We start from the raw sequence: 24,633 nt of genomic DNA, 5'->3' as shown, positions 1-24,633 counted from the left end.
ACACCGCCCGGGCAACAAAGGAGTGGCTCCGTAAGAAGCATTTGAAAGTCCTGGAGTGGCCTAGCCAGTCTCCAGACCTCAACCCCATAGAAAATCTGTGGCGGGAGTTGAAAGTCCGTGTTGCTCGGCGACAGCCCCAAAACATCACTGCTCTCGAGAAGATCTGCATGGAGGAATGGGCCAAAATACCAGCTACTGTGTGTGCAAACCTGGTAAAGACCTATAGTAAACGTTTGACCTCTGTTATTGCAAACAAAGGTTATGTTACAAAGTATTGAGTTGTATTTTTGTTATTGACCAAATACTTATTTTCCACCCTGATTTACGAATAAATTCTTTACAAATCCTACCATGTGGATTCATGGATTTTTTTTTTTCACATTCTGTCTCTCACAGTTGAAGTGTACCTCTGGTGCAAATTACTGACCTCTGTCATCATTTTAAGTGGGGGAACTTGCACAATCGGTGGCTGACTAAATACTTTTTTGCCCCACTGTATTTAAAATAAACATAAGAAACACCCTTTTGGTCGGGCTGTGCACAAATGTGAACAGTACAACAGTACATATTTTAACTGAACATATGTAAATCATTCTGGCACATCCAGACGTTCCTGTCTGTCTGGCCACATATTTTCATCTACATCACAAGAGATATTTTCCCTTGCAATGCAGCGAGAAAAGTATATCCTGCAGTGGCGAATTCAACCTCTGCATGACTCTGCTGTGATGTCATCACATGCTACATCCATGGCTGCTAGCAGGGCCATTTGCGCATGTGAATGCCAGTCATAAACCTTCCACCAAACCACTGTCTGACCAGATGTGAGTGGTGACAATGGACATTATCCCACACAACAACATACTTGTTGAGTTGGCCTCCACCCCTCTCATTCTCAGGGACAAATGACTAGATGTTGTGGAGGTTGCACTAATGGTTTTGAGAATTTTCATTCTGATCCGAGAAAAGCACCAAAGCGACTGAGAATCATTGAGCATTTAACTGGATTTATTTGAATCAAAGATAACAAGAAGAAGTAAATTATCTGAGTCAGTAGAATCAGAGGAGAAGTTGAAACAAATAAACACAAAACTAGAACCCAACCAGAAAGCGAGAGAGAGCAAGAAACTGATTTCAGCAGGTGATTTACTTCCTGTTTTACTTCTAAAAATGGCTACGCTCCGCCCACACAGGACAGGCCAAACAGGAAGTGTTGGAGCTGTCACACCTCTCACATGGTGAAAATCAGATGACCACTGAAGGTGGTTAGATGGTTATGACTGTCATATACCGATGAACTAGCCCAGAGACGTACAGTCACCTGATCTCCAACCTCTAGAAGCAGTGAGGCTCCATTAGAGGCGCTTGGCCACCCCCCAGTTGATTGACTTTCATATGCAAGAGAAATTTTCTCTTCATTCCTGAACAAGAAAGCACCTACAGATGCGCTGTCACGTCCTAGTACTTTCCAGTCAAAGTGGTAGACTCCTTTACTGGTGCAGTGAAAATACCTGTGGGACATTTGTTTTTGTTAAATGGAAAATCAGCTGTTAGAACATCTGGAACATCAGCCTGACATCAACATAGCTGAGAAGTGACATTCAGTGTTATTACCTGTGTTTTTGTTGTAGGCATTTCCAATGTTTGTGACAACATGTTTGAAGATCAGAGTAGTGTGGCCATTGAAGGGTCCAGTATTTCCATCACCTTGATCCAGCAGAGAGGCTGAGAAAGCCACCTGTGTGACTGAGAGAGAGAGAAAATTCATTTTAAACTTCCTGTTTTAGAGTTAGACTCTTCGCACAAAAGTGACCATGACAAAAACTTTACAGCTTAAAGCGTTTCACTGTCACAGAAGAAATCAAACTCTGTCAAACTGAAATTTGATTGAATCTATTTCAATCAAACTCGTCCTTTAGATCAGACAGGAAGGTATTTTGTAGCTTCTGCCAAGACAACAAACTGTGTTACTCAGTGTTTTAGTTGCATCTTGGTTTGTGCTTCAGACAAACATGAACTCAGTTTAATGTCATTCAGTAAATTAGATGCAGTAATTAACTTAATGTGTGTTCTGAAGCTTAAAGAGTGCTTTCACTTTGATGACCTGCAGAGAGTGGGGATACACCTGTAAACAACACCTCTGTTAATCACAGATAACAATCACAAAAATCCTCTACTCGCTCTCCTGCTCCCACATTATTAGAACTACAAACATGGCTGCAGTTTTTATTTATTGCAATATCTGAGAGTCAATATTTTACGGTTTGGACTGGCTGTAGTTTCAAATACTAATTTGTGGTGGTGCTTGGACTGTGGTGCCGTGCGAACGTGGAGTTTTAGGCTTAAAATTAGAAACTGGTTGAAGGACGTACAGGCAGACAAACAAAAATCATCCATTCAAAACATTCTGACATCCTGTTGCCGGTTTCACACTCATCAGTATTTGACTACTCAATCACTTGGAGTAAATCAGCAGTACTGACTCTAAATTGTAATTCATATATTGTAATTTTAAATTGCTATTGGGAAGAGTTGTCACCATTAAAATTATGATTCTGCTTAAAAAAAACTACACCGATACCTAATAAACCCTCTCTTAAAATCATCACTGGTAGGTCTAAAAACATGACGGTGGTCTACAACTACCAAATTTGTATCACTACTTCTGATCCAATAGATTAAAAATTGATTAAACCAAGCTTATTAGACAGCTCTTGGCTGGACCTGGAACAAATTTCTAATCTGCCTTTCATATACTCCAGTATCATGACTTAGTTATCTTAATTAATTCCCATCAGGCTGGGAATTCTTAAAAATAAGAATTTCAAGTCTTCACTTATCCCATGTAAATGAACACCCATTAGGAACAATCCAGGTCATAAAAGGAAGATATGAAAATGTCGAGTCATGAGTAACATGTCATAGTCTAGAACATCTTATGTGAAACTGAAACTTGAATTAAAATATGGAATCAGGAAAAGTAATTTTCTTGAATATCAGCAACTGAAAGCCTTCATGTGAAAAATGTGAAATGTGTCTGAAAATGTGTCAAATATAGAGATATTTCAGCATTTCTAGATTTCAGATTTCGACACAGTACCATGTTGCTGCTGCTTCATCTGGTTGGCCTCAGTCCTCTGGTTCTGCAGTTCAGTCTTCAACTTTCCTGCTTGTTCTGAGAAAAATGTAAAATTGTCCTTGAGCACAAACTAAAGACATTTAAACACAGTGACACCACTTTATGGACAGATTATAAAGTGATGAGCCAAATGTGAGTCAATTATCTGCACCTAACATTTCTACAGAGCAGAGCCCACACCTCCAGCAGAGCTTCAACAGCATCCCGAGGGAGAATGGCAACATTGAGTCAGAATGGACCATGTTCTGCGCCATCATTGCTGAAGCCATGGCCCTGAGCTGTGGTCGCAAGGTGGTTGGTGCCTGTCGTGGTGGCAACCCCCGAACCAAATGGTGGACACCGAGGGTGAGGGGATAGCCACCAGGCAGAAGGAAGAGTCCTATCGGGCTTGGTGAGCCTGTAGGACTTTGGAGGCAGCCGATAGATACCCACAGGCCAAGCGGAACATGGCTTGGGCAGTGGCTGACGCAAAAACTCGAGTGCTGGAGGAGTTCGGAGAGGCCATGGAAAAAGACCTTTTGATTGCCCCGAAGAGATTCTGGCAAACCATTAGGCGAATCATGAGGGGAAAGCCGTGCTCTACCTGCACTGTGTATAAGGCAGGTGGAGCACTGCTCACTTCGATTGAAAATATTGTTGGGCAGTGGAAGAAACACTTAAAGGACCTCCTTAATCACACTGGCATGTCTTTTGAGGAGGAAATATAGTCTGGGGATGAGAGGAACTATTCGTCTATCTCTGGAAGTGAGGTCACTGAGGCAGTTAAACAACTCCTTGGTGGCAGAGCCCCTGCGGTGGACGAGGTCTGCCCTAAGTTCCTGAAGGCTCTGGATGTTGTAGGGCTGTCTTGGTTGACACGCCTCTACAATGTTGTGTGGAGATCAGGGGCAGTACTTCTGGATTGGCAGATTGGGCTTGTGGTTCCCATCTTTAAGAAGGGGACTGGAGGGTGGGATTCAACTATAGGGGGATCACTAAGTCCATGCCAGGGTGCTGGAAAGAAGAGACTGTCTGTTAGCTGAATCTCAGATACAGGAGGAGCAATGCAGTTTTTGACCTGGTCATGGAACACTGGACCAGCTCTTTATCCTTTCAAGGATACCTGAGGGTGCATGGGAGTTTGCCCAACCAGTCTACATGTATTTTGTGGACTTGGAGAAGGCGTTTGACCTTGTCCCTCGGGGTGTCCTTTGGGAGGTGCTTCAGGAATATGGGGTTATCTGGCTATTGCTACAGGCCATTTGATCCTTGTAAGACCATTGCTTGGTCCACTTAGCTGGCAATAAGTCAGACTTGTTCCCAGTGGGTGATGGATGCCGTCAGGGCTGTCCTTTGTCACCGATTCTGTTTATAACCTTTTTGTAAAGAATTTCTAGGCATAGCCAAGTGGCAGAAGGCTTTCATTCGGGTGGTCTCAGAATCTCATCTCTGCTTTTCACAGTTAATGTGGTTCTGTTGGCTTCATCAGGTGATTGCCTGCAGCTCTTACTGGAAGGGTTTGCAGCCGAGTGTGAAGCGGTGGGAATGAAAATCAGCACCTCCAAATCTGACGTCATGGTCCTCAGCCTGAAAATGGTGGAGTGCCCATTCCGGGTGTGGCGCAAGTCCTTCCCCAAGTGGAGGAGGATCTCGCCCCTTTAAGTATCTTGGGGTCTTGTTCACGAGTGACGGGAGAAAGGATGGGAGATCGACAGACAGATTGTTGCTGCACCTGCAGTGATGCATGCACTGTACCGGTCCGCCGTGGTGAACACAGAGCTTAGCTCTGGCTTGGCTTAAAAGATAGGGTGAGGAGTTCGGGCCAGCTGAGAGATATTAACTCTCAGCTGGCCTTTAAACGCCTTGGTGTACGGATAAGCTGGAGGAGGTGGGTAGAGATATGGTGGGCTGAGCTTCTGTGCTTAGGCTGCTACCCCTGCAACCCGGCCCCGAATAAACGGAAGAAGATGGATGGATGGATGGCTTTCATACAGTACCTTCTGACAGCTGCTTCAGCTGGTTCATCTCAGTTTTCTGACTCTCCAGCTTTGCTTCTAGTTCTGAGAAATTTGTTCCAGGTCCAGCCAAGAGCTGTCTAATAAGCTTGGTTTAATCAATTTTTAATCTATTGGATCAGAATAGATTAAAAATCTATTAGCTCTCCCAGCTAAGCAGGACTGTTATCTACTTTTACCTCAAAGCCCTTTTGGGCAAAATCTGTCACAAGGTCTTGGGTTTATCGGGTGGTGGGGAGGGAACTCTACATGAACAGAGATGGAGGGGGGTTGACCTTTTGAGAATGATATCTATATCTATATATATTTTCCTTTTTATGAGCATGTGTTTTAAGAGAGGGCAGCACGGTGGCACGGTGGTTAGCACTGTTGCCTCACAGCAAGAAGGTCCTGAGTTCAATTCCACCATCTGGCCGGGGTCTTTCTGTGTGGAGTTTGCATGTTCTCCCCGTGTTTGCGTGGGTTCTCTCCGGGTACTCCGGGTTCCTCCCACCGTCCAAAGACATGCAGCTTGTGGGGATAGGTTAATTGGATAATCCAAATTGCCACTAGGTGTGAATGTGCAAGTGAATGTGAGTGTGAATGGTTGTCTGTCCTTGTGTGTTAGCCCTGCGACAGACTGACGACCTGTCCAGGGTGCACCCCGCCTTTCGCCCTATGACAGCTGGGATAGGCTCTAGCGCCCCCCGCGACCCTGAAAAGGATAAGCGGAAGCGAATGGATGGATGGATGGATCAGAAGTAGTGATACAAATTTGGTAGTTGTAGACCACCGTCATGTTTTTAGACCTACCAGTGATGATTTTAAGAGAGGGTTTATTAGGTATCGGTGTAGTTTTTTTTAAGCAGAATCATAATTTTAATGGTGACAACTCTTCCCAATAGCAATTTAAAATTACAATATATGAATTACAATTTAGAGTCAGTACTGCTGATTTACTCCAAGTGATTGAGTAGTCAAATACTGATGAGTGTGAAACCGACAACAGGATGTCAGAATGTTTTGAATGGATGATTTTTGTTTGTCTGCCTGTACGTCCTTCAACCAGTTTCTAATTTTAAGCCTAAAACTCCACGTTCGCACGGCACCACAGTCCAAGCACCACCACAAATTAGTATTTGAAACTACAGCCAGTCCAAACCGTAAAATATTGACTCTCAGATATTGCAATAAATAAAAACTGCAGCCATGTTTGTAGTTCTAATAATGTGGGAGAGCGAGTAGAGGGTTTTTGTGATTGTTATCTGTGATTAACAGAGGTGTTGTTTACAGGTGTATCCCCACTCTGTGCAGGTCATCAAAGTGAAAGCACTCTTTAAGCTTCAGAACACACATTAAGTTCATTACTGCATCTAATTTACTGAATGACATTAAACTGAGTTCATGTTTGTCTGAAGCACAAACCAAGATGCAACTAAAACACTGAATAACACAGTTTGTTGTCTTGGCAGAAGCTACAAAATACCTTCCTGTCTGATCTAAAGGACGAGTTTGATTGAAATAGATTCAATCAAATTTCAGTTTGACAGAGTTTGATTTCTTCTGTGACAGTGAAATTCTTTAAGCTGTAAAGTTTTTGTCATGGTCACTTTTGTGCGAAGAGTCTAACTCTAAAACAGGAAGTTTAAAATGAATTTTCTCTCTCTCTCAGTCACACAGGTGGCTTTCTCAGCCTCTCTGCTGGATCAAGATGAAGGATATACTGGACCCTTTAATGACCACACTACTCTGATCTTCAAACATGTTGTCACAAACATTGGAAATGCCTACAACCCATACACAGGTAATCACACTGAATGTCACTTCTCAGCTATGTTGATGTCAGGCTGATGTTCCAGATGTTCTAACAGCTGATTTTCCATTTAACAAAAACAAATGTCCCACAGGTATTTTCACTGCACCAGTGAGAGGAGCCTACCACTTTGACTGGAAAGTACTAGGACATGACAGCACACACACAGGTGCTTATCTATTCAGGAATGAAGAGAACATTTTTCTTGCATATGAAAGTCAGTCATTTGGGTGGTCAAGCGCCTCTAATGGAGCCTCAGTGCTTCTAGAGGTTGGAGATCAGGTGACTGTACGTCTCTGGGCTAGTTCAAGGATATATGACAATAAAAATCATCACACCACCTTCAGTGGTCATCTGATCTTCACCATGTGAGAGGTGTGACAGCTCCAACACTTCCTGTTTGGCCTGTCCTGTGTGGGCGGAGCTTAGCCATTTTTAGAAGTAAAACAGGAAGTAAATCACCTGCTGGAATCAGTTTCTTGCTCTCTCTCTCTTTCTGGTTGGGTTCTAGTTTTGTGTTTATTTGTTTCTACTGACTCAGATAATTTACTTCTTCTTGTTATCTTTGATTCAAATAAATCCAGTTAAATGCTCAGTGATTCTCTTCTCTTTGTCCTTTCTTCGAGTCGGCTCTTCACAAAGTGCTGCTCCTCCATTAGATCCTGACTATTTTCTATAAGTTGGTAAACTGCATCGTTTTTTATTGGCTCCACTGTCCTGTGTTGGTCAGTCTATTATGTTGGTGACTGCTGGCCCACATGTTTGCTTTTAACTAGAGATGGCACGATACCACTTTTTTATGTCCGATACCGATACCGATATCATAAATTTGGATATCTGCCGATACCGATATGAATCCGATATAGTGTTTTTTAATCAACAAAACTGTTTTTTAAAATATCTTGCTGCATTTTGTATAAGTTCATACTCAAGTTTAAAACAACAACTACACTAAAGCTATTCTGTTATACCTGTATACAAAAAAAATATTTCATAGTTCAGCAATACTGATCAATCTAATAAACTTAAACCTACACCATCCTCCCTATTCTGGTATTTTAAAGAGTACTTAGCATAAATATTAAGCAACCTAACTAATAGGGTTCCAACTCCCAGCAACAACAAAAATAAATAAATAAAAAATAGGGAACCACCCCTCACGCTCCACCTCATGATGCTTAATCGACGTAATCAACCTTAATTTGATGCAGTGTGAAAAAAAATGCACAGAAATCAATTATTTTTCAAGAAATATTAAATAGATTCAACATCTTTCTTCAACAAAATTGCAGACTGCACAGATGGTACCTTCCCAAAGGAAAAAGTACTATAGCTTACTAGGGTATATATATTAGACTTAATAGTCACTATATACAGTAATTTGACTTCTATTCATTTTACATCAAATTAAAACTTTGGGTGTCAGATAATTATTTATTAAAAGCTCGACATTTTAAATGAGAATAAGAAAGAAAAGTATGTCTCTGTGCCCCCTTTTCCCTGTTAATGCCCTATCGGCCCCCCTGGCTAAACTTTGCTAGATCCGCCCCTGCACAGTTACCAGCGTCAGCTAAGTAGAAAAAGATCCTCGAGTAGAAAGTAATATTAAATACATTCTAACAACAGCTGATCAAGCTTAAACATGCTGCTGTTGTTCAGCCGCTGGTTTCCTCTTTCTGGTGCAAAGTGGGCCAAAAGCAAACTAGAGACACGGACTCGCGACAGAAAAGCCGATCAGCTGATCGTTAAGCAGTTTCATGATTGAAGTAGCAGCAGCAGAGAGAGAGGCAGTCGCTCGTTAAGCTTGACGCAGGAATGCTTTACAAACATTCAGAGATGGACTTACACACTTGCTTTACTTCTCTCGGGATAACTTTGTCGGAGATGAAATGCCGGGTTGCTAGCGAAGCTCCACATGCTATCCAGACCACCGACAGGTCCCGCATGCCACAGCCGCTCTATCACGTGATGCATACTGCTCCGACGTGCTAACGTTCTGAGGTGAGTTACGGCGTGTTGCAAGTTTTGTGAGGTGCTTTCGTGATATTTAATGGATCGGATTACATTTTTTATTTCTCTCCGATATCCGATCCAGTAATTTAGGTCAGTATCGGACCGATACCGATACGTAATATCGGATCGGTCCATCTCTACTTTTAACTGGAGTCTTTCCTGTTAAGTTGAGCAAAATCCAACAGTTCCTCTTTTTTCTCTCCTTTGATAATCATGCAGGTGTTTTTCTTAAACTCTTAACAGATGTTAAACCTAATCTGACTATCATGATAAAAATGTAAACAGCTGATTTAGTTTGATATAAAATGTGTGTCAGTGCTGTGGAGGAATGTTTCCTTATTTTTCATCCAAATCCAGACACAGATAACTGACTGCAAACTTACTCGGGGTTATTTCTTTCTATTCTTTACTTTCAAAATAAAAGCATCATTGAACTAACGCTGTTGATTTCTTTATATGTGTTTGATCACTACCCACAGCTCGAGATCATAGGTGAGGGTGGGGATGTAGATCGACCAGTTAATTGAGACCTTTGCTTATTCACTCAGTTCTCTCTTCACCACAACGGATCTGTATAGTGTCTTTATCACTAACCCTTCTGTTGATCTCAGAGATGAGATACTACCCAAGTGAAAGCCTTGCACCGCTTGGCTAGCTAGACATTGAAAGAAAAACCTTCCTCTATGGAAGACGTGTCAGTGGAAATAGGGAGGTCCTCAAAGTATTCCTTTTTTTTTTTTTGCCTGTCCCGTTTTGATCTTTAGCCATTGTTGTCTGAAGGCCAAGAAAGATGCCAAGTGGATTTACTTTACCAAGTGGATCATCATGGCCTTGCCATATTGGTCCATTTGATTGACCTTTATTATAATTATGTATTTATTTTATTTTCGTTTTTTAAAGACGGGACAGACATGCCTGGGGGATAGGACAGGGAGAAAGAATGAAAGAAAGAGAGGGAGAGAAAGAAAAATAGAGGGGAGAAGAGATGGTGAGAAAGGGGGGAAGAAAAAAAAGAAAAGCAAACAAAACACCTGGATCACCTGTATGGAGATAAAAAACCAAAAGAGAAAACAAACAACAAAGAGCAACATAATAAAAACAACACCATCACAATAAACTAGCTAACAATAGATAACAGTAGATTTTACCTGTTGAGAATGAAAAAAGAAAACAAGCAGAAGAAAACGAGAGCAACATAATAAACAACATCACGATGATCTATGGGAATATAACTGTAAATACTAAATATTAAACATTATTGTGCAGCACGTAAGATCAACAGCGCACAGTGTGCTTTGAGGTAGGAGCCAAAAAGGGTGTAGTTTGTGTGTGTGAGCACTCTGTTATCATGGTTCCAAATAGGTAGATATCTTCAGCGTCCTCAATCGACAGTCCCGCCAGGCACACGATCCTCCATTTCTGCCACCCGTCCATCGTGTATCCGGCAGGGAAAGTCCCTCCAGGACACTCGGGCTCTCCCGAGCCCAGACTTGTCATTGAGAAAAGGGTGTCAATAGCATCCAGAGACCAGTTGATCAAATCCATAATTCTCTTTAGGTTTTAGAAACAGACTGTGAGAGCGTGTTCCAGGGAAAGTAATACAAAGAACACGAGACTAGACAAGGACACAAGAGGCTAAGCAGGGAAGCTAAGGGAGAGGAGGAGGAGAAAAAGGGCATACGCCTCCTCTGAGAGCCATTTGTTACATTATGCAGAGCTTATCCTTCACTTTGGACCACTCATTTATTTTTATTTTCAGTTGTTACAGACGGGACACACATGGCAACAACTCCACTTCATTGTTAGTCCATTTAAAAAACTCGGTGCTTTTCCTCTACCTTTTGCAGCAGTTTCAAAGAGCCGGAAAGTAAATAAACGGCAGACAGAAATGAGGCAGGTCAAATCGTCTTGTGTTTCACACATGCACTGTACTGGAATGTAAGTGTTTTCGGCCGTTTCAATGTGGACACACAACTCTGTGAAAACAACTGAAAACGATAGTGTGGACGCAAAGCGTTTTCAGACGAACGCGCCGTTTCCAAAGTTATCCGGGCTAGTGTGGACATAGCCTCAGACTATGCTCTTTGAGCGCAAAATTGATAACATTTCGGAGAGGCTCATGGACCCCCAATGGGTGATTGAGAGACCAGTGACGGACATTTAGATCGACTGTAAATTCGACATTCAGTTGTTCGCACTACAGGAAAACACCATCATTTCATGTGGCTACCATATCAGCGCCAACCGTGGTCTCAAGGCTGGAGCTTAACAACAAATTCTTCTCTGATAACAGACTGTTTAGACTCTTTGCCGCCATCTTACGCACCCCCATCCTGGACTCCAAACGCCTTCGAAGGCTTCCAAGGCCGAGGTCAGACGGCAGGTCTAGGCCCAGTGCTGGATTAGTAGCGCATGGCAAGATGGTTGTGTCTAATCAGCTCACTTCTCACCCCCTTACCCATCCCGTTGCTTGTCATGTGCTTCATGGTGTTGTGATGTCAAGATGTATGTGCTCTCTGTGCAGAGGAGTTTTTTTTGTTTTCTGACCTCCCACAAGGAGCCCAGTATGAGTAGAGGTCTCTTTTTTCCCTCCTCCATTTGCCCATTGTATTGTACATTTCAATGTTCTTCCAAATTACTACCTGTCTCCGACCTGTCTGTGCTATGTATGTATGGTTGGTTGTCCAATTCCACTGCAGGTGCAAACTTGCATGTGACAAATAAAGGTCTGATCGATTGATTGATTGATTGATATTTACGTGTTACCATAGCGACCAGAGACCCTTAAGGGGCAGAGAGGAGTATGTTACTCTCATTGTTGTTGGCGTATTTCAGGAGGACCCTGCTGATAAAGTTACACAATTACACAGTGAATTCGCGTTTATTATTATATTTACAAAATACCACTGTCTTGGTCGTATAATTTTATTTTGTTGTATTTATCCGTGACACCTTAATGGTCGGTGAAAATATTGTCGGACATTAAACCGGTCCATGCCGCAAAAAAGGTTGGGGGCTGCTGACGAGAAGTAAACACTCGTGCAACCGAGCTGACACCGGTAGACCGCATACAAGCTTTTAAAAACTATGCTCAGGTGACTTTAGCTGCCACACGGTTTCCGTAGTGTAGTGGTTATCACGTTCGCCTAACACGCGAAAGGTCCCCGGTTCGAAACCGGGCGGAAACATCATTTATTTATCTTATTTCACTTTATTTTTTTCATTAATTTGTCTTCTTTAAGTAACCAAACCATATGCCATGCAGTCGTGTGGTCTTGGTGCGTTGTGGGTAACAAGTGAAACAAATATTAACTGACTGTGTGAAAACTGAATTGTCCGACATGTGTCCCTGAACGCGACCCGTACTCAGGAAGCACGCATGTGTCGCTGCAGCTGTTGTTTAGCGCCGTGTTGCAGTACGTGCTTAAAAAAAAACTATGCAGCCACAGACTTTCTAACTCTTGCCAACCACCGATGTGTTCGTTTTCTGCTTCAGCTGTAGGTAAGTGCTTGTATTTCTGCCCTCGGAGCTTCTGTCCACCCGCCGAGACAACCCACAGTTAGCTTTGCAGTCCTAAGCTAACGTTAGCGCGGATGCCGATGTTGGTGTTTCTGCAGCTCCATAAACTCAACAGGAAACTCAGGGAGTTCGCTTTTAACATAAATCTGTGAAGCTAACCTTTCACCCCTGTCCCCACGACATGCGCAAGAATAAGCGAAGAATCTAAGATGTTCAAATACCTGAAATCCGCTGGTTTGGTGCAGAACTGCAGCCTATTGCTGCAAAGAGTAATGCAGCCATTCCAGGTGGAGTAAAAGTTTAATTTGACGCCAGGGAGGATAAATATTGGAGAAAACAATTCAATGAAGAATTCAAGATCAAATCTGTTCGTTCATTTTAAAAATTAGACTAGGAAAATCCCATATTCATACGAAAATTGTCATATTTTAGCAATTTCTTAAAGTCAAAGTCAAAGTCAACTTTATTTGTCGATTCTGCCACATGTACAGGACATACAGAGAATAGAAATTGCGTTACTCTCAATCCCTAGATAAATAGCAAATGAACATTTAAATATATTTAAATATAAAAGTGATTAAAAATGCAAGTAAAATAATTAAAAAGTAAAAATTTAAATAAATACAATTTTACATATAACAAGAAAGCTATACAATATACAATATAATGGGTAAGTGACATTGAGTGCAAACCAGGCAGAGTAGTGCAAATAGGCAAATAGTGCAAATGGAGATTTAGTAATGTACGGTAAGAGAAAGTGTAACAACAAAGTCTTATGAGGTAATGGCAGTCCAATGCTCCACAAAGTGACTGGTAACTGGTGCAGGCCAGTGAGTGAGTCAGAGAGTGTGTGTGTTTGTGTGTGTGTGTGACAGAGTTCAGTGAGACCGTGGAGGGGAGAGGGGGCAGAATCGGGAGGGAGTTAAGCTTCCTGACAGCCTGATGGATGAAGCTGTCCTTCAGCCTGCTGGTCCTGGCCTGGAGACTCCGCAGTCTCCTCCCCGACGGCAGCAGCTTGAAGAAGCTTTGCATTGGGTGCGTGGGATCAGCCGCTATGCAAAGGGCTTTTTTAGTGAGACGGGTGCTGTAAATGTCCTGGAGGGAGGGGAGAGAGACACCAATGATCCTCTCTGCAGCTCTCACTATGCGTTGGAGGGTTCTATGACAGGACGCATTGCAGGCTCCAAACCACACAGTGATGCAGCTCGACAGGATGCTCTCGATGGTGCCTCTGTAGAAAGTGTGCAAGATGGGGGCTGGTGCTCCTGCTCTTCTTAGTTTGCGGAGAAAGAAGAGACGCTGCTGTGATTTCTTGGCCAGTGCTGTGGTGTTGTACGTCCAGGAGAGATCCTCTGTGATGTGCACACCCAAGAACTTGGTGCTGCTCACTCTCTCCACAGACGCTCCGTCAATGGTCAGAGGAGCACGTTGGGTGTGCATTCTCCTGAAGTCCACAACAATCTCCTTCGTCTTCTCCACATTCAGAGAGAGATTGTTGTCAGCACACCACGTGGCCAGGCGTCTCACCTCACTTCTGTAGTCGGTCTCATCCCTGTTGCTAATGAGACCCACCACCGTTGTGTCGTCCGCAAACTTGATGAAGAGGTTGGAGCTATATGATGGAGTGCAGTCATGGGTCAGCAGAGTGAAGAGGAGGGGGCTCAGCACACATCCCTGCGGGGCCCCCGTGTTTAAAATGATGGTGCTGGATGTGTTACTGCCGACCCGTACTGCTTGAGGTCTTCCGGTGAGGAAATCCAACAGCCAGTTGCACAGTGAGGTGTTGAGCCCCAGCTGGACCAGTTTTTGAATGAGCTGTTGGGGGATTATGGTGTTGAATGCTGAACTGAAATCTATGAACAGCATTCGAACATATGAGTCTTTTTTGTCCAGGTGTGTGAGTGCCGAGTGGAGTGCAGTGGAGATGGCATCATCGGTTGAGCGGTTGGGCCGATACGCAAACTGGAAGGGATCCAGGGAGGGGGGCAGGACAGTCTTGATGTGCTGCATGACTAGTCGTTCGAAGCACTTCATCAGGATGGGAGTAAGTGCAACAGGACGGTAGTCATTAAAGCAGGAGGGAGATGACTTTTTTGGAACCGGAATGATTGTGGTGGCTTTAAAACATGTGGGGACGACAGCCTGGATGAGTGATATGTTGAAGATGTCTGTGAAGACATCAGTGAGTTCCACTGCACAGTCTCTCAGTACACGACCAGGAATGTTGTCAGGACCCGGAGCTTTACGTGCATTGATCCTGCTGAGGGATCTCCTCACGCTGTCCGGGGACAGAGTCATCACCTGGTCACCAGGAGGGGGTGGGGTCTTCTGTGCAGTGGTGCTGTTTTGGACTTCAAAGCGAGCAAAGAAAGTGTTCAGCTCGTTCAGCAGGGGGATAGTGCTATCACAGGTCTGTGGTGGGGGCTTGTAATCTGTGATGGTCTGAATGCCCCGCCACAGGCTCCGTGAGTCTCTGCTGTCTTTGAAGTGATGAGATATTTTCCTGGAGTACTGTCTCTTAGCCTCTCTGATGCCACGGGAAAGGTTGGCCCTAGCTGTCCTCAGGCTCGCCTCGTCTCCATCTCTGAAGGCAACATTCCGAGCTTTCAGCAGCCTGTAGACCTCTCCTGTCATCCATGGTTTTTGATTGGCCCGGACAGTTATGGTTTTCGTGACTGTTACATCCTCAATACACTTGTTGATGTAGGCAGTAACAGTCTCTGCGTACTCCTGGAGGTCAGTGGTGTTGTTATAGGTGGCAGCCTGCTTAAACATGTTCCAGTCTGTAGTATTAAAGCAGTCCTGTAGAGCCTCTGAAGACCCCTCTGGCCACACTTGTATCCGCTTACGAACCGGTTTGGTGGTTTTAACGAGCGGTCTGTAAGCAGGCATTAGCATGACAGTGATATGGTCTGAGGCGCCGAGGTGGGGGAGGGGAAAAGCTTTGTAAGCTCCTCTCTGGGTGGTGTAAACAAAGTCCAGTGTGTTATTTCCCCTTGTTGGAAAGTCAATGTGTTGTTGTATTTTTGGAAACACGCACTTTAAGTCTGCATGATTGAAAATCCCCAGCCAGGATGAGAAAAGCATCAGGATGGGCTGTCTGCTGCTACCTGATGTGCTGGTACAGTTCATTCAGTGCCTCATTCCTGTTGTTGACATTGGAGGAGGGAGGGATGTACACAGCGCACAGGAGTATGGCTGTATATTCCCTCGGTAGATAGAATGGCCGGCACTTAATAACCATTAACTCCAGCACTGGTGAGCAGTGTTTGCAGACCGCAACAGCATCGCGACACCAGGCATCATTGATGTAAACACAAAGTCCTCCCCCGCGGGTCTTACCTCCCGCGACGATGACTCTGTCAGCACGGTAGCATGTTAGCTGGTCGAGCTGAATGGCGCGGTCCGGGACACTGTCGCTGAGCCATGTTTCCGTGAACACAAAAGCACAGCAGTCCTTTACATTCCTTTGAGATGAACGTAGCAGTCGGATGTCGTCCATATGATGCATATGCAAGAAAATCTGCAAACAATTGAACCATGATGCACTTTGACCCTTTTTTCTTAATGAGCATTAATGCCATTGTAACAATCATTTCAATGTTTTTTTAAGAGGTAAAAGTAAGTATACTTAAGAATACTGTTAATGCATGTTACTGTTGTTATTAGATGTCAATAAAAACTGAGGGGTTTTGCTTGTATGAAATCTTTATTTGCTTCTTAAAAATATGAGCCACACTCACAGTCGTGACAGAACAACAAAAGGACAACAAACTTGTCTTATTTGCACATTTTCTTAAATGTGCAAACAGCGCCTTCACAGCACGCTTATGGCCACAATTATGTTACACCCATAGTAATGATAACTACTTCAGAGAATGAATAGGAGAAGCTAAGAAAGATGAGCCATGAGTCCATGTGCTGGACTTTGAACGCTTAAAATATTAGTGGGCGGATCGATCCAAATATCGATGATATTGAAACCTATCATTGTATTGATATTGATCGATATGAGCTTAATGCGACTGATACTTTAGTTTCTGCGGTTTCATCAAAGAGGCAACCTGACTGTCTAAGTACCGCTGCAGCACAGAGCAGTCATCTAACTGAAGCACGTTGTTTAAAGAAAAACATTTAGTGCAAATGAAAATTCACCAAATATAATATGGCTCAGGTTTGATTGAATATAATTACCCTTTTGTGTTACCTGTGAAAGTAGATGTGCTGCAGACTTAAACATTTTATAATTTATGTCCTGGGTTTTAACTAATTCATAATCCAAAGGAAAAATCCCCCAAAAACACTTAATGGTCATGAAAATTTATTCAGATCTGGCAATTTGACGATGAATCACCCTTAATTATTAAAACAAGTATTAGTATAATTGATACTGACCCTGTAGTTTCTTGCTATCGGCTCATTACCAAATCTTGCAGTACTGCATGCCAGTAGTTTAAAATAAATTAGTTTCTCAGTGTACTGTGGATTTGAAGTGAACACAACTCATGTGTGTTTTACTGTTTAAAAGATAAAACTGAGTTCCTGAACACATCTTTTACATCAATTCTTTTTTTCCATTAAAATACTTTAAAATACAAAACAGTAAGCTAAAGTAATATTTTTACTTACAGTAAAATATTCACCAGCTGAAGTAAAACGTTATTGCAGGTTGAGCTTTAATCATTTCTGCACTGTGCATTATCTCGCACAACCTTTTTCTTGAAGCTGCATTAGTGACACATTCACACAGTATTTTGGTGTCTGGTATCTGCTGATACTGCAGTGCTCTCTGTCAATATGTAAAATCCTCATGACCTTAAATCTATTGACTTGCGTTGTCAGACAGTCTTTCTTTTTACTGATTTGTGCTGATGTGTACAAAATGAATATTTTCCACTTTCAAAAGCGGGAAGAAAAGAGTGCGGCAATCTGTGCTACGCAGGCCTTAAACAGTGAGTGCACAGTACAATTAGCTCAATGTACTGTGCACACATTGCCTGTATAATAGACAATGCACACAAAGTCTCAACTGATATAAAACAAATACACGTAATACATAAAACATAGTAATATGAAAATATAAAAAATACTCCTTATCAGCAGTGAAGGTTATGCACATATGGGATATCTGAACATAAGAGTGATAAAAGAATAGAGAATAGATAAAAGTATAGCTTTTCTTATGTCTTTTTTATACTATATATACTATACAGTAGAATACAATAGAATAAAATAATCCAATAAGATTCGTTTCAATCCTAACAATAGGATAAAAATAGAATACAAATGATATATACAACTGAGTAAACATACAAGTTTTTAGAAAAAGAGTATTGCACTTAGTGTTATTGCACGTGTGTGGGTTTGTGTGTTTGATCAGCTGTAAAAGTCTTTGTTGTGGAGTCTGACAGCAGTGGGGACACCGTGGGTGCCGCAGTCTCCCACCGAAGGAGCTGCTCAGTGCTGTCACAGTCTGCTGCATGGGGTGGGAGATGTTGTCCATCAGGGATGACAGCTTAGCTGCCGTTCTCCTGTCACTCACCACCTCCACTGGGTCCAGAGGGCATCCTAGAACAGAGCTGGCCCTTCGGATCACCCTGTTCAGTCTCTTCCTGTCCCCAGCAGAGATGCTGCCGCCCCAGCAGACCACACCATAAAAAATAGCTGAGGCCACCACAGAGTCATAGAAGGTCTTCAGGAGTGGGACCTTCACTCCAAAAGACCAGAGTCTCCACAGCAGGTACAGCCTGCTCTGCCCTTTCCTGTAGAGGGCGTCTGAATTATGAGTCCAGTCCAGTTTATTGTTCAGATGAACACCAAGGTACCTGTAGCTGTCCACAGCCTCAATGTCCATACCCTGGATGTTCAGTGGTTGCAGTGGAGGATGTTTGTGCCTGCGGAAGTCTAAATGGTAGAACATGATTGCAGAGTCTAATTGCTAATATGTTAGTTATAAAAATTACGAGAAAAAAAAGATGAGAAAGAAAGAAACTCAGAATGAGCAGAGCTGCTGTAGCAGGCTGCCACACACGGGGGCGCCGGAAGCAGCTAAATGAAGCTCCAAAAACGTATTTTTAGATTTTAAGTCTGTGTTACTCTATTTTTATTAAGCACGGTTTAACTCTGTTTTACAAGTGCTCAATATTTTTTAATGCATACATCACATGGATTTTGATGAAATCAGATCCTGTTGCTTTAAGATTTTTCTAAGCCTAAATAATTGAAACTGTTTTGTCTTTACTTACAGACTGAGAAGATGTGGCAGTGAAGATGATGCCTTCAGATAATATCTTGTTTTCTCTACAAGAAAGCTGTCTAGGAATCTAGCCAGGTGCCTGAGCAAGGACCAGGATTTTTGACATAATCTAGCAGTTTCTAATGACTTTGGGCTTTAAATGTCAATATGGATGGCATTGAGGAGAGCTACATCTGGGAGCGCCGCATTGCCCATGGCATTAGGTATCAAAAAGGAGCAGTCCCCTTCCCAGAATTGGTTGATATTGGTCTGGAGTTCAATGCGGCACTTGAAAGGAAGGAGAAGTTGGATCAGAGCCTGCTGACGAATAGTGTTATGCTGGAAATTTGTCAGTTTGCCAAAACAGTGAACAGGTCTGAGAAGTATTTCCTGTTCGAAATGCTGGAGTTCAACTTCGACCTTGGCTTTGACATAAACAATGACAGTCTGTGCTACATCTATGCAGTTCGTGTCCACAACAAAATTAAACACCTGAAGGAGCAAATAAAGATGAAGCCAAATAGATGGAAAGAAACATTTCAGTTGCCAAATCCAAGTGTTTTAGCCGGGTCCAAAGAAGACGTGTCAGGACGATACTGTCCTAAATGGAACAAAATTGCTGATAGTTCAGTGCTCACTGTCTCCAGCAAGAACTGTCAGTCTTCAGACAACCACGAAGCTGAAACTACCAGAGATGCTAGCAATAAATACACTGTAAAAAAACAAGGAGGAATCCGTTTAAGAAAAACACTGGGCGCTAACCCTTTCTGTGCACAACTTGGTGTGACCCTAGCTATTCGACCAAGTCACGCCCCCAAACAGAAACTGGACCCAAGTCTGCTCACCAACGGTGTGATGATAGAGATGCTTGATTTTTCCCGAGTGCTGTGTGGAAAACACACTTACCTAGTTTATGAACTGGTCAAGCACAACTTTGGTTATGCTTTTGATAAACCTCAGTTCCGAATGTGTCTAAACAGGGTGATAGAGAGAAAATACACCTGTCTGACAGCTGAGGACAAAGACACTTTCAGAAAGGAACTTTTTAAGATCCCGGCTGAGAAGAATAAATTGGAATATAAAGGTAAAAAACGAAAAACACCTGATGCAGATAACCAAGAACTGGAAGCACAAATGCTGGCCACCAATAAAAGACAAACACGGAAGCAGCAGGCTAGCAAAATGGAGGAGATGAGGGAGGATGATTTGTCATACATGTGTCCTGTTGAGTTTGAGACTGAATTGCAGTCAGAAACAGAAGCTGAGCCAGAAAATGTGGAACCTGAAAGTTGTTTGTCAGGAAAAGAGGTAGAAATGAATGTGCTGCAGGATGTAAAGCCAGAAGAGGAAGAAGTCTTCATCTCACCGATGCAGCCTCTGAGTTATGGCCACAAATCTTCTTTGTCACCCACACAGACAAAGGATGCAAGTCAAGAATCGTACTGGTGTCTGTTCTCTGAGGGAAGATGTGCAGAAACCCCAAAGCAGAGGCTGTGGCTGAGGCGCGCCGCTCGCACACAACAGATCCTGATGTCAAGCCGAGTCAATGATATGTTCGCCCACTGCAGAGAGATCGGATTAGACTTCAACTTTTGCTCACCAAAACGGAGCTTAGATCTACAACTGTTGACCAACTGGGTAATGTGGGAGGTTTTCAAGTTAGGAACTGCTTTGTCGAGGAGTGTACGCAGTTTTTTATTTGAAATTCTCTTAAACAACTTTACTCTTACGCTCCAAGATGAGCAACATGAGCGCAATTTCTTAGTTTACATGATGGCAAAACATAAAAATCTTGTGAACCACCCGAAGAGTCAGAATATGGATTTTCTCTGCAAGCCTTTCAAACTCCCTGAGATATACCACATGGTTGATGTGACCAGCAGTTTTCAGACTCAACAGGAACTCCAGAGTCAAGGGCAGAAAGGGTTAGATTCATCAGATTCAGCAAAGAGGGAAGAAGCTGAAAAAGAAGAACACCCTTTTTGTAAAAAGTTGGGTCTAAATCTTTGGTCAACCGTAGAACGCCCGTCAGACCAGAAGCTTGATTTGACCATCCTGACAACAGGCGCTGTGCTTGAGATCTTCAGCTTTGTAAAGGAGCTGTGTGGTGAGGCCCGCAATACTGTTAATGACATCCTTGAGCACAATTTTGATCTTCATCTGCAAAGTGGTGAGACTGAGGCCGCGCAGAAGATCCAGAGATGGTACACAACACAGAAAAGCTTGATGAAAAAGCAAAACATGTCACCGAAAATCAACAGGTGGTTAAATATGATTGTCCCGCTGAATGGCAACTTGCAAGAGATTCCACACTCACCAACCGAAGATGGGGACCCAGATCTAGAAGGGGAATTGGATGGCTTTGGTGGATTTGTCAAACGCTTTGACTACCAGAACTGCAAGGAGATCGGACTGGACCTCGACCTCAGCTCCAAATCAGAAACCAAAACGAAACTTGATTTGAAGGTTCTGACAAGAGGAGTTTTGTTTGAGTTGCACCAATATGTGCAACAAAATTACAACCGATACGTTCCTGCTCTGTATGAGATTCTGGAGTACAACTTCGACCTGAGCTCTCAGAGCCACCGGAAGGTCGAGTTCGCCTGGTCCATCGCCTCACAGGTCCTAGCCATGACTGGCAAAAAATGCAGAAAAGGGGATTACCTGACCAAAGTTTTTGAGCTCCCTTTCGAGGCCCCCAAGTTCCCTGAGTCTTCCCAGGTGGTCTTTAAAGAGGAGCCGAAGGATGACTTTGGCGAGCCGGACCTTAATAATGACAATGATGACCTTGTGTTTGTCCGAAAACTGAAGCCTGTTGATATGGAAGTCGAGATAGAATAAAGTTCTAGCTGCTGTTTGTATTTCAAATGTCAGTTTTCAGGATAGAGTTGCGACTGAACTGCTTTATATCTACCAGGTTAAATCAGTTAAATTCACCTTTACCCATTCATATAGAAATGGGGATCCTCTTTCTGTTTCTGTTCAGCATGTGCCTAAAATCCAACTTGACCTTAACCCTGGTGGGCATAAAGAGGATGAGACTGCTTGATCGAGTTTTGTTTTGGTCTATAAAGTGGCAAAAAACAGCTCTCGCAATCACATTTTTCTTTTTTTAACTGTTGACATCTTGGGATTACTTGTACCAAATATCTTTTAACTTGAAGAAGAAATACTTGCATTTAAAAAACTGAAACTTGATCATGTTTGAATTCAGTCAGGAAGGCCAAATACATTTTTAGGATGTGCTGCAGGTGTTTACAGGGGCAGGAAAAATAAAGATTCTCTAACTTGATTTCTTGAAATCAGAGTTTAATGTTAGTGCCCAGCAGATCCAGCTGTGTCTCAGGATGTGGGGTCTTTGCAGTCTTAGACGATAAAGGTTCTAAAATGTGAACGACGTGTTACTGCTGGGCCTCCTCGACTGGTTCAGTGCTGCTTTAGAGTAGAGTAGAGTTCTTTTGCTTACCATTAGGTGCGTTACGACTGGAGTGTAACAGAAAAAAGCGGTGCCACTTTTTTTTCTCCAAACGAGGAAGTAGACTATCCACGTTAATGTAAACCGGTCGAAATTCAACCATCAGTGACGTGAGTTAAAGAGGACAGAATGAATGGTCACGGCTGGCATTGGTATTTAATTGTTTTGACTGATTCGTGATGTCACCTCCGTCATTTAATAAAATGTGAAAGAAAACATTCCACCTTAAAATTTGGTCAGTGTTCATTATTATTTGTCTCTTGACTTTATTTCAATAGTAAAGATCAAAAGTCGGTGAAATATCCTGTTATTGTAAAAGTTTACATAAAGCCGCGCTCACTGCTGTGGTTTAATGTTCACGTCGCTCATTTTCTTGATTTACATGAAAAAAAGAAAATGAGTTTTGAGCTTTCGAGTCATGACCAGATGTTTTGGCAGGGGGTACAGATGTTCCAGTTCATATTTTGTTTATTTTATATGTGAAGGAAAATCAGAAGTCATCATTTTTAACTTTTATTGGCAAACCAAATTTATTCAAAGATTCAGTGTTTTCTAGCTTTTGAAATTGTCTGTGTGCAAAATATCGGTTTGTTAGTCTGGTCAGCCCTTAAAAAGTTGGTGGATACTTTTTTAAACTTAGTTTTTACATTAAACGTGACATGCATGGCCCAGGTAAATAAAAGTGATCACAACATGCACATTAATGGGACATCGAGTGCTCTTGAAGTTCTGACTGCAGGATTGTAGCTTGCAGCTCCTGCCCAGGATGTTAAATCTTTTATTCCTTACTAAATATTGTAAATGTGTTAAAAACACCTGTTAAAAATGTTGAAACCTGCACAAACATGTGTGGACTTGTAATAAATCACAAATGTGCTTCAACTAAACTAATGCAGCTTGCAGTGTGCTGTCACAATAATTACAGGCTTCCAGTGGATTATATAACCAACCCTGCAGATTTGAACTGATGGAGTCAATTTGCATTTTAAGTGATTCAATTCAAAGTGTAAAAATAACCCAATGAGACTAATTGACTTGTAAACTTTCATTAGTATATCCTCACATGATGGGTACATTAATTTTTAAGTTGATCATTACACCATATTTAGTCAGGCTTTTTCAGGGCTTCCCATCATGCACTCTGTCATGGCCCATTTATGCTTTTGGTCTCAAATTAAACAGGTGTCACTCATCAGTTCCTCTGAAAGCCTTCAGGACATTTAATAAACAAAGGAGAGGAGATGAAGCTGCAGTGTTTCTGTTCAGTGTCCACTAGATGGAGCCAAAGGCCAGGTTTATAAATTTGCAACAGGACAACTGATATAAAACGATGCACTTAGATTAACTGCCTCAGAAAATGAAGTTTTACATTTTGATTATATTGGAGAGGTTTTTTTTCTCACTGGAATTTCAGCCGAGTGCACGTCAAACAGAAACCGTCTGCAGCTTTTATTTTTCGGTAAAGGAGACGCCATCTTGTAGCCCAAACGTCCACAGAGCAGCCCAGCTCAACAGCCATTCATCTCGCTTTGATGAGAAGCTGTTGTGTTCCTTTCTGGCACCAGCAGAGTAGCTTTGCTTGATTCACAGTTCAGAATAATCCTTTCTGTCAGTCTGGGCCTTGATTTCATTCGTCCTCTGTTAAGTAAGTGGTTTAGCTTCTCCGTTAAACCAACTTCTTTTTCATGAACTGTTGAAAAGAAACGCTTGAAGATCCAGTGGGTGGGGCTTCTGTGCCTGAGATAACCATATTAGGAGCTTCCTCTGTGTGACATCAAACAGAAAGGATACACACACACACACATATATACTGGCGTGAGGAGAAGCAGTAAGGATCCACTTTAAGGAGGATTCAGAGTCTGGGTTTTCTCCTGGCCTGCTGCACATGCTCAGTGTTTTATTCTTCTGCCCACATTGATTTTTTTTTCTATTGTGATGACATCACAGAGAAAAAACACATTTTTCTGAATCCTGAACAAATCCACTGAAACCTCACTGGATTAAAAGCTCACAAAAGTCTCATTTTTAAGCTGAAAGTTTTCTTTTATTTTGAGTGACCCCTGGGTGACAAATTAAAGAGAAAAACCTCCACGCAGTGTCTCAGCCGGGTGCTGGGCAGCTTCAGCGCTTCTTATCATTGACTCTCAAAGTATCCTGGAGGATGGACACTGAATTTCCCACTGATATTCCCACACTGGGACTTTTGGACCAACAAACCGGTCCAAAAACTCCCAAATCTGTTGACTGTAGGGCTCACTGGATATGACATCCATTAAAACACTGAGTCAGTGATCCTCGTGTCCTGAACATGGAGGCATTTCTTTAACAGATTGTTAAAACAGAAGCATTTTAAAACAGGTTCAAAATCAGAGTCTTGCTTCTCAAACAGCAGATAAGAGATTTATTTTGCTGTGTGTTATTTAACCATGTGTGATTATGGATGCACAGCAGCCACCAGGACACGT

The 24,633-nt window shown here is 42.5% G+C and overlaps 2 protein-coding genes, 1 non-coding gene and 1 pseudogene across 4 annotated transcripts; 3 read left to right on the top strand and 1 right to left on the bottom strand.

The window, feature by feature from the left end:
- Positions 1-1,231: 1,231 nt before the first annotated feature.
- Positions 1,232-5,180, bottom strand: LOC147320315 (complement C1q-like protein 4; annotated as a pseudogene). The gene is made up of 4 exons (XR_015131244.1): positions 5,116-5,180; positions 3,101-3,175; positions 1,615-1,746; positions 1,232-1,511 (listed from the first exon to the last, which is right to left on the bottom strand). The product of XR_015131244.1 is annotated as a complement C1q-like protein 4 (transcript).
- A 1,527-nt stretch (positions 5,181-6,707) lies between these two features.
- On the top strand, positions 6,708-7,524 carry LOC147320314 (complement C1q-like protein 3). Its single transcript, XM_086308189.1, has 2 exons — positions 6,708-6,916; positions 7,020-7,524. Exons 1-2 carry the CDS (start codon positions 6,763-6,765, stop codon positions 7,295-7,297), a joined length of 432 nt encoding a protein of 143 aa, XP_086164315.1. The 5' UTR covers positions 6,708-6,762; the 3' UTR covers positions 7,298-7,524.
- Positions 7,525-12,053: 4,529 nt separating this feature from the next.
- trnav-aac (transfer RNA valine (anticodon AAC)) lies at positions 12,054-12,126 on the top strand. Its single transcript has one exon. It is a non-coding gene; the product is annotated as a tRNA-Val (tRNA).
- A 172-nt stretch (positions 12,127-12,298) lies between these two features.
- Positions 12,299-22,983, top strand: LOC147320312 (uncharacterized). Its single transcript, XM_086308153.1, has 2 exons — positions 12,299-12,440; positions 18,706-22,983. The coding sequence occupies exon 2, from the start codon at positions 18,862-18,864 to the stop codon at positions 21,532-21,534; it is 2,673 nt and encodes an 890-aa protein (XP_086164279.1). The 5' UTR covers positions 12,299-12,440; positions 18,706-18,861; the 3' UTR covers positions 21,535-22,983.
- Positions 22,984-24,633: the final 1,650 nt, after the last annotated feature.

The sequence above is a fragment of the Aulonocara sp. 'chitande type north' Nkhata Bay genome, linkage group LG10 (genome assembly GCF_057382095.1).
Source record: "Aulonocara sp. 'chitande type north' Nkhata Bay isolate Kocher_YH1m ecotype deep benthic linkage group LG10, A_spYH_male_GT1.1, whole genome shotgun sequence".
NCBI classification, from domain to species: domain Eukaryota; kingdom Metazoa; phylum Chordata; class Actinopteri; order Cichliformes; family Cichlidae; genus Aulonocara; species Aulonocara sp. 'chitande type north' Nkhata Bay.
This window is presented reverse-complemented; position numbering and strand designations above follow the sequence as displayed.

Bases quoted from the DNA above. Each gene is read 5' to 3' on its own strand.
- LOC147320314 (XM_086308189.1), top strand. From the start codon at position 6,763: ATGAATTTTCTCTCTCTCTCAGTCACACAGGTGGCTTTCTCAGCCTCT. The intron at 6,917-7,019 runs GTAATCACACTG...AATGTCCCACAG, and splicing joins TGCCTACAACCCATACACAG to GTATTTTCACTGCACCAGTG.
- LOC147320312 (XM_086308153.1), top strand. From the start codon at position 18,862: ATGGATGGCATTGAGGAGAGCTACATCTGGGAGCGCCGCATTGCCCAT.